General features: G+C 40.2%; 1 protein-coding gene across 1 annotated transcript; it reads right to left on the reverse strand.

The window, feature by feature from the left end:
* Nucleotides 1–523: 523 nt before the first annotated feature.
* LOC110570678 (ATP synthase subunit f, mitochondrial-like) lies at nt 524–8,948 on the reverse strand. The gene is made up of 2 exons (XM_044912603.1): nt 8,900–8,948; nt 524–822 (listed from the first exon to the last, which is right to left on the reverse strand). The coding sequence occupies exons 1-2, from the start codon at nt 8,946–8,948 to the stop codon at nt 524–526; spliced, it is 348 nt and encodes a 115-aa protein (XP_044768538.1).
* Nucleotides 8,949–10,260: the final 1,312 nt, after the last annotated feature.

Below are 10,260 nucleotides of genomic sequence, written 5' to 3' on the forward strand. Positions count from 1 at the left end.
ATTTTAAAGCCTGCCTTTGTCTTTGGTAAATACATTTTTTCCTTAGGGACTAATCCCAAGAGAAATAGAAAGGAAGAATAGATAGATGATAGGTAGATAGATGATAGATAGATAGATAGATAGATAGATAGATAGATAGATAGATAGATAAAGCATTTTGCAATGGACTTATTTTTCTGACTTTTGTTTGTCTTGCCCTAATTCCTTCTGGACCTTTATCCATGAGTCAGTGCTTATGTTCAAAGCTCTGGTAGTTATCTTATTGTCTTAGCCAAAAGCAGAGTAAAGTGGCATAATGGAGGGAAGAAACCCACTCATACTAATAGTAGCTAACAATTGAGTACACAGTATAGACAAAACACTGTTTGAAGCACTATGTTTTTTGTTTGTTTGTTTGTTTGTTTGTTTTTTACCAGTCATCTTTTATTGGATGTTAATTCTGAATTAGAATATGAAAGGATTCAAGGGTGCCAGGCAAGGTCATGGTCAGGAATGCGGAATGTGCCTCCACACTGGGCCCTCTTCAGTGGTACTTGCGTAGCCGCTCCTGTCTGAGTTCCTTGTAACAAGGACAGTAGTTGAAAAGCACATAAGCTGCTAGCACCATAGAAATCTCAGCAACGCCCCCTTTCTTCACATTGACATACTTGTTGTAATACCGGTAGTAACCTCTTTGAAATGCTCCAGCAATGCCCTTAGGGGTGAAATCCCGCATCAGTATCCAGCTGGGCAGCTCTCCTAGTTTCACATCCATGAGCTTCTTCTCCTTCACTGGTACAACTGAGCCATCTTGGGAGACCTGGGTGTCCGCTCTCTGAAGCACTATGTTTTAGTACATTTGTGTACCAACCAAGGAGTTAAATCCTGTTTATTACCCTATTTTAGAGAAGACATATGTAACTTGACCAAAGACACACAATTTGCAAATGGAAAAGCTGGGATTAGAATGCATGCAACTGGCTTCAGAGCCACTGCTTATAACTGTTATGTCATATAATAAAAAAGAAAATTTTTGATGGAATTTGGAGAATTTACCAAACCAAGCCCACGTTCCCATTCTTCAGTGCCTGAGTCTATTTCCCAGCTTCTAATCACAAGCTCCTCCTTAAATTACAACTTTTGAACTTTTGCAGCTACCTCCATGGACTAATGGTGTTTTGTTAAAGACTTGTAGGTTCCTCTCTGTAGTAGTCAATTTTCTGCAGTAACAAAAACTCTGATCTTCGTAGCTTACAACAATAAAGGTTTATTTCTTGCTCATTTTATATCTCAGCTGTGGCTTGACTGCAGCCAGGATGTATGTCTGCTCGTGTGTGTGTTTCCATTCAGTGCCCTAGAAGGGGAGAGAAGCTATGTGAGCCATGGCTGTGTACATAGCACAGAAGAGCAAGAACTCTGAAGAAGATTTATGATGCCTCTGAAATTTTGTGTGAACATGAGATACATCACATCCTCTCATATTGCACTGGCCAAAGCATGTCATTTGGCCAAGCCCAAAGTCAGTGAGACATGTTTACTCTTCTTCCAGGAAGCCCAACAAGATATGTAAGAATAGGCAGGAGTGATTATTGTCTCACAAAGGAAAGGAGTCTAAGTAATTGTGGAAAGTGATTTAATCTGCCTCCTTCCTTCCAATATCCGTTTATTTCTCCCATTATGTACTCTACCAATATTCTATGATTACTAGGTACTGATTTAGCATGTCCCTAGATTCCATCATTACCCATTTCCTGGTTCAAGGTTTTTCTTTAATTATACAAAAAAGAGCTTTTGGTGCTCTTAAGTCCGACTCTCTCATCATAGAGAAAATGGGTTTCTTGTCCAAAGGCATGCCAATAGCTCATGAATAAATTGTTACAAGAGCACAAGACTCCTAAACTGTTGTCTAGAGCAGGTGAAATCAGGATGATGAAATAAAAGTCTATTGGCACCCAGACGTTTGGTGACCCCGGTTATATTTGGAACAAAGAAGAAGGTATTATTTAAGATTACATGCAACATCAAAAAACATAAACCCTATTACACAGCCTTAAACACAAGGGGTTTATTTTTCTCACATGATACAAAACCCCAAAGTAGGCTGTCCTGGGATAATAGAGTCAAGGACCCAAGTTCCTTCTAATTTTCTACTTCATCTGCATATGCAAACTTTCTACTTCATACTTATATATCTGGTCCCATGTGTGTGTTCCATGAGGGAAGAAGGATAAAAAAACAAAGATGAAAACATAAGCAGTAGTCTGTCCCCTTAAATATGATAAAGTAGCCTACCTAGGACCACTATCTGTATAATTCTGTTTTTCCTCATTGGTCAAAGGTGGGTCACAGGGTCATCCTTATTTGTAAAGAAGTCTATGTCAATATCTTTATTTTCAAGTCTTTATTTGGAAATAATCATAGAATCACAAGAAGTTGCACAAATACTGAGAGGTCCCAGTTAGCCATTATATTGCTTCCCTCAATGGTAACATCTTCCATACCTGTAGCACATTATCAAAATTAAGAAGCTTACACTGACAGATTACATTTGTTTTTTGGGGTTTTTTTTTTTAAGATTTTATTTATTTATTTGACAGAGAAAGGCACAGAGAGAGGGAACAGAAGCAGGGGGAGCAGGAGAAGGAGAAGCAGGCTTCCCATGGAGCACAGAGCCTGATGCAGGGCTCGATCCCAGGACCCTGAGATCAGGACCCGAGCCGAAGGCAGATGCTTAATGACAGAGCCACCCAGGCATCCCGACAGAATTACATTTGACTAAACTAACAACCCAATTAAGATTTCACCAGCTCTTCATGAACTCTGCTTTCATTTTTTATATGTTGGTGTATATGGTTCTGTGACATTTTATCACAGATTCATATAACTATGGTCAAAATCATGACATAGAATAGCTCCATAACACAAAGGAACTCTAGGAGATGGGTCTTTTTAACTACATACATTGCAGCCCTCCACAAAATCAGAGATCCTGATAGGAAGGAAGAAGGAAAATGGGTTTGGGGTAGGCAACAAGCAGTACCTGCCACAAAGGGCAGCTATTTTAAGGAGAGGGAGTTTTCCATGATCTTGGAGATATGAATAGATTCCAACCACCCCCATCCTTCCTCCCGACACATACACTCCTTTTGTTCTTTAGAAATCTCTCAAACAAATTCCATACAATTTGATTTATCTCATGCTAGAGAATTGTAATAATCCCATTGAGATGTGGAATTCATGATTTCAAGAAACAGCAAATATATGTCTGAGTTCAATACCACTAAAACCACCCAAGAGACCAATGAAAGAACAAAGGGTTTTTTTGTTATTGTTCTAATGAGAATAATTTCTTGACACAGGACCAAAAGGCAATACGTATAGGAAAATGAAAAACTCAGAGGGTCTCAAATTGCATCATGTTTGGACAAGGGGTTGAGAGTAAGGGTGACCTTTTGACTAGAGAGCCAACCATGATTTGTAGTTCAACTCCAGAATTTCCTGAATGAAACTTAACAATATGCTTACTCTGGGACCTGTGGAACATTCTTTCTTGTTGTCTAACTTGGAAGTTCTTAAAGTGCTAATAATGAGGAGAAATGAATATGAAGAAATATGTAGAGAATATGCATGTCCATAGTAGGAAAAATATATCTTCTAGAAAGTACAAATGTATATAACAAAATAGAATCATTTATTGAGTGTACTCTGAATTGCAAAACAAGGGCAAGCTTGACCTGATATGGTTGATTTGTGATTAATAAAGGCCATCTCATGACATTCTAATGACCTAAGAGTTGTCCTCCCTACAAATATTAGCTATTGAGCAGTCTGTTGTAAGACATTGCTCAGACCCTGGGCAAAATGACCCCAGCCCAAGTAAAAATAACTAAACAGAAAGCAGTTTGCCCTCTGGAGCACACCCTTTCAAAATGGTGACTTTTCCACAATTTTTGAGGTGGCCATTGGCATGATGGTGGTTACAGTGGATGACATAAGACACCAGAGTAAGCAGCATGAAAATAAGGATCAATCTACTCAGTACTGGATTGAAACCTTAGTGGTCAAACTATGAGACAGCCAGCAAAATAATCAGAGGGTGATGCCATTGGTATGTACCAGCCCCCCCAACCCCCCCACCCCTGCAGCTGGCGGAGTGATGTAGGTATCATTCCACTTTTCCCCCAGCTCCTTTGGGCCCCAGTTCTAGGACACAGTCTCAATAGATAAGGCTGGATGATACATTTTTTTATCTACTCATTTCCCTTCATGTTAAGGCTAGTTTCTGAACCAAAAAGATGTTAACAACCAGAGAAGTCTAGAAAGCAAATAAGACCTCAAGTTGTAGTCACTAAACGAGTAACATCCATAAGTGGAACAGATCAGTGTGTGACAGTAAGGAGTAGTGAGGACTGTGCCTAAGAGTAGCATGAATACCCAAACACGTTCAAATTCACCAAAAAAACCCATAACAAAGAAAACAAGAACAAACACAACAATATGCTCACTGGATAGTGTGAAGGACAAATTTCAGTCTAGGATCGTCCACTAAAAGACTTTTACCAAGGAGAGGACAAACATGAGACCAATTGCGTTCTTCCAAAACTCTGCACTTTCCTTTATTACATAGCTTAAGTCCAAGTTTCTGTCTTTCTCATGGTTTCTTCTGTTTGTAGGCATTTTTTTTCATTTATAGGCATTTTTGCAATGGGTTCCACCATAATATTTTATTATCAGATTCTAACACAGGTGATTCACTTTTTACTTGACATACAAAGCCTGAAAACTGGCCACACTGGCAAGGATGTGGAGTCCGATCCCTTTCCCCTTGCATCTACATGGACCTCTGTGCTTGCTTGAACAGCAGAATGCAAAGAAGCTATATTCTGAACTTCTAGGGTTAGGTCTTAAGATACCTTACGACATCTGGCTGTTCCTGAGTTCTATTCTTTTAAAGTGAGCTGGTAATCTAGTAAAATACGTCTCTGAGTTCTGTGAGCTGCTCTAGCAAATTAATGGAACCCAAGGAAGGGTCATGGGAACTTCCATCTATAGCTGATGGTCAGTCAGAGCAAAGGGAACAACCTGGATTTGGTGTCCCAAGTTGTTCTTATTGGTAGTGGTGAGGGGAGGGGTCAGTCTTGTAGGACCACATCCTGAACCTGTAGGATCTGACACTGTCTCCAGGTAGATAGTGTCAACATTGAGTTGATTTGTGGGACACCCAGTTGGTGCCCAAGAACTGCTTCATGTGGGAAAACCCTGCTGTCCACATTGGAATTGGGTGTGGAGCATTTTACATAGTTTAGTTCAAAGCCCTCAATAGGACAATAACTAACATTTGCGTAGTACTTACTATTGCCAGGCACTGTGACACATTCACTTCTCACAAAAATCTGTGAACTAAGTCTTATTATTACCATCCCACAGAAAAATTATGTCACTTGTCCATGGTCACTCAGCTAATAGGCAGCAAAGCTAAGATTCAAAGCCAGGCAACATGGTTTCAGAGTCTATGCTCTCAACACCTACACAAAAATCCCAACACTCTTTTTAAAGAATTTGATTCCCTTTATTCAAACTAAGCAAGGGTTATCCTAGTGTGCTCCATCAATCCTTTTTAGGTGGTCTATTTAGGCAGATTATTTGTTCCCCTCTGCTTCAGTCTGGGCTGTGCTGATGAGCTTCACGAAGGACCACACAATCTGGTGCGATGCCATAGGAGAATGTTGAGGATTCCACACCACAGAACCTGATTACATTACACAATACTCTATTTATAAGGATCCCCAGAAAAAATATCCTTCCTGACATTAGGGTCAGGAATAGTTACAATTGTTCTGAACAATTGGTTGGCTTTGAATAACTCCTATTTGGTTTAAAAACAAATGTATGGCCCTACTACAGAGGACCTGAGATTATGCATTTTTCCATCTTCCCCTCTTCAGGCTTTATTTTAGGTCCTAACCTCTCCTCCCTTTTAGATTCTGTCCTAATCCCTTAATTTAATGTGCTTATAATTTGTGAATACTTGTGTGTTTTTCTAAACACACTCTAGAGTGAGACAAGGTAGCGATCAACCAATTAATAAGATCATGAGTATGAAGATAGTTTTGAGTTCTTGGGCAAGTTATGGAATGTAACTTTGAGCATTCTGATCTTGAATCTGAAGTATGTGTGTGTGTGTACAAATTAGACCATCGGTCACCCCGTTGGAAATTCTAGAATATTACTAAAAGACAGTACCTGGGAAAATATTCCACTAAGAGAAGATGGCCCAGAGAAGAAGAAGGAGATTTGTTGTAGACAACATCAGTGAGAATGCTCTCAGGTAAAAGAAACAAAAATAGTAAACCACAAGGAGACCTACAATTTAAGCACAGTAATTTTCATTGAACAAGAAGCCCGGAGTCAGTCCCTTCTAGCTCTGCCATGACGGTGAGGAGGACTGGGGTCTGACATCCTCTTGCACTCTGCCCCGGGTCCAGTTAGGTGGCCCCTGCCACTTCAACTTCATGGGACTGCTTCCAAAGGCAGAACCCAGAGGGCAGCCGGGATGGCAAGAAAGTTCTCCTTAGATACTCTTCTGCTTTCATCATGGAGGAAAAATCCTTCTTAGAAGGACTCCAGAAGACTGCCTTTCCATCTCCTTGTTCAAAACTATGCGACAGGGCCATTTGTGGCTGCAGGCGAAGCTGGGAAAGGCAACATTGCCTTTTTAACCTTTATAGTAGAAAGCAGGAAAGCAAAATGGGGCTGGGAACAGTTGTTAAGCAGCCAGATACTGCTGCCTGCCACAAGAATTCAATAAAACAAAAAACACTGGGGTTACAAAATATTTAACAATGTTGATGGCCTGCGTAATAACCAATCAGAACAGAGGATGGCCTTGAACAGCTGGTTAGACTGTAGTGTGGGCTGCCTGGTACATATTAGTCTTGATTACATACAAATCCCCAAAAACATTAGTGAAATTCTCACAAGAATGTTCATGTCAACTTTGCAGTTCTTCCCAGGAAGGAAATAGAAGAGCTTTTGTTGAATCGGGCTTTGAGGAGAGAGGTGTACTGGTTGTCAATGGGCCATGGGGACCCTTTCTGAGTAACCTCTTCAGGTTGGAGGGCAGGTCAAGGCCACGGGTCCCTGGAATGACTACGTGCCCTTGGAGAGCAGCTCTGTATTTGTTCTCTGCCTATACGGAGTTTAAAGAGCCGTTAGCTGCTAGCAAAATGTCTGATAAACATGGGTAATTTGTTGCAGCTGTAGTGTAGGGTTTCCCAAAATGTGATCTGCATCAGAATCCCCCAGGCATGCTTGTCTAAAATTCATTTTCCTAGCTCTTATTCCAGACCCATAAATTAGATATTCTGATTCATTGATTTGGGGCAGAGCCCAAGTTTCTGTATTTTAAGCAAGATCTAAAACTGGAAACCTACCAAGCTCCCATATAACCAATACCGTCCCCAAAAGACACCTATTTCAATAATTAAGGATGTGAGCAAACATTAAGTTGCAAGGATGATTATCCCTGGTTGTCTTTAATGATGGTTTTTTTTTTTTTTTTAATCTCCTAAATTCTTGTTGGACATTCAGCCCTGAAATGCTCATACAGATTCTGAAATTACATTTCTGGTTTCTCTTGGCTTGTGTCTATGTATGCAAAGTAAAAAGTGAAGTATTCATTGAAAGTGTTATATATAAATCACTCCTTGGTCCCTGCCAGGAATGCTTTGTTCCTTTCATCAATGAGACAATATTTTAGAATAATTGTTTCAAATGACTGATGTAAGCTTTTTTTTTTTTTTCCAGGAGTTAAATAAAAACAGGCAAGTACCGACAAATGCAAGAAGTACTTTGCAAATGGTTGGAATTCAGGTACTCTGGTATAAGATCACTGAGAAATTAAATTTCAAGCATGGAGACTTTCATTTCAGTATTGTTCCTGGGATTGCAAAGCATCAACGGGCATTCCTTTGCAGTAATAATTAGCCTCTCAGTTAATGTAATTGTTCCTAAAAATTCAACAGAAAGGTCCTAAGAAAATTATAGTTTCCTTTTGTTTATCACAATATGAAAGGATAAACTGTAGATTAATTAAATGCTCTTGTTTCTGTTTCTATGTGGCATTGATTTTTCAATTCAAAGTTAAAGCTTACGCTCTCGCACTAAAAAGCCTGTTTATAAGATCATTTTTAATCCTCCTCTGAAAAGGTTTAATTTGTAATTGAGTATGCTCTCTCCTCTAATTGTTCACAACAAACAATGCAAATGAAAATGTCTTTTATGGCATGGAAAATTGGGGGTAAGAGAATTCTCACACATTAACTTTCAATATGTTTTTATAATTTCTCCGGAAATGGTATTATATTTGAATAAGTGCCCTCTCCCGTTACAATGGAAACATTGAACAAAAGAATGAGAGCACAGGTTTCTGTCGCAGAGTAAGCCCACCAGGTCCCAACATGATAATACAGAGCAATAGTCTTGATTAATGATTACAATGAGTCATAATTCTGTTCGGGCTCTCGTCCCCTGCCTTTGCTTTCTCCTGGTCCCCTGCCTCCCTTTCTTCCTTCTTAATTTCAATGACTTCTCATCTCTTGTTAATCTTTAAGAGTGCTTTGTAGAATTTCTTTAAAATAATATTTTGTATGTTTTAGAAAAATACCAAAACAATAAGAGAAGAAATGAAACAATGAGCTGCAGTAAATTGCAAGTAAAAAAAAAAAAAAAAAAAGTGTCCCTAATAATGAAGTGTTCAAACGAATTAAGCTGGAAATGTTAGTGCACACACGCGCACTAAGAGTACAAAGAAAGCAAACTGTGAAGATTGATCTTACTTAATTTACCCTTTTGAAAAGGGTATGACCTCACCTTTCATTACAAAAATAAAGAGGCTTCTTAGCATGAGAAGATTTCATACCTTCATTTTGTCTGTCTAGTTTGGGAGTTTCTATTTGCTTCATGTCCATTTTGATTTGTATTTATATCTTAATAGAAAAAGTCAACCTGATCCCCAACTGACCTCAGAACCATGATGTAGAATGGGGACCATTGATAAAAGGTAATCCCCTTTTCTCCCAGCCTGGTGGATGAGATCTGGATGGATTAAATAGATTTGGACCAAACCAACAATGTAGTCATTGATTTATGAAAGTCCCAGCTGTGAGCTTGGCATCAGACCAGAAACCATTTTTTGGATGCCCTATCTAGGAAAGACAGCCAAGCCTCTTCTTTTCCAGCAAGGTAGAATCATGAAAGAGTCCCTAGGATCCGAAAGCTCTCCAGGTTTGGAGATCATAAACTGGCCTGCGGATAAGTGTTGTTTGGCTCATTCAGGTTTTAAGTGTTTTTAATTCATTTCCAATATTTAAAAATACATGATTTAGGGATGCCTGGGTGGCTCAGTCAGTTAAGCATCTGCCTTCAGCTCAGGTCATGATCCTGGGGTCCTGGGATTGAGCCCCTGTTCAGCAGGGAATCTGCTTCTCCCTCTCCCTCTGCCCCTCCTCCTCCCTGCTCTCAGGCTCTCTCTCTCTCTCTCTCTTGCTCTCGCTCTTGCTCTCACTCAAATAAATAAATAAATAAAATCTTTAAAATATATATATGATTTAACATAGAAAAGCAAGATAACTAATCTTTTGGGGAAACTTTAAATATCTGGAACACCGTACCTGCAAGTGGTGGTGGTTGGCAAGAACGAAGAAGGTGCTAGCTCCTTTGGAGAGAATGTGGGTGCTCTGGTCTGCATAGTGGGTGCCCTGCCCTCCTCACTCACACTGCCACCTGCCTGGCCACTTGAGTGTGTGTCTCTAGGGTCGGTCCAACATCTGCACTCTTCCAGATGAGGAGACACGGTTGGAAGAACTGAAGGCCTTGCCTGACATTGCAAGCCGACTGACTACAGATGTCAGCTTACTTCTCCGAGAGGTAATGATGGGCAGAACTCAGAGGGTCAAACACCCCTGTGCTGAGAAGGTGATGTGGGTCATTCCAGACACAGGTGAGGGAGAATCCCGGAGGGCAGGATGTAGGCGCAGAATTCCTTACCTGGAATGCCTCTACTATCTCCCAGTAAACTGGGAGTCTCATTCCAGTGATTAGAGGCGTACTGTTACTATTATTAACTACATGGTTATTCTTACAGGAAAGGCCAGGCCCAATTCCCAGGGCCTGATTAGACATGCTACAGCTCTACCAGCTGACAAAGCTTTCACAAGAGCAGTGGCATACAGCAGGTAGGCCTGGGAGGGGCTGGTCCCCACTGTGGTCAATAAAACAGAT

The sequence above is a fragment of the Neomonachus schauinslandi genome, chromosome 1 (genome assembly GCF_002201575.2).
Source record: "Neomonachus schauinslandi chromosome 1, ASM220157v2, whole genome shotgun sequence".
NCBI lineage: Eukaryota > Metazoa > Chordata > Mammalia > Carnivora > Phocidae > Neomonachus > Neomonachus schauinslandi.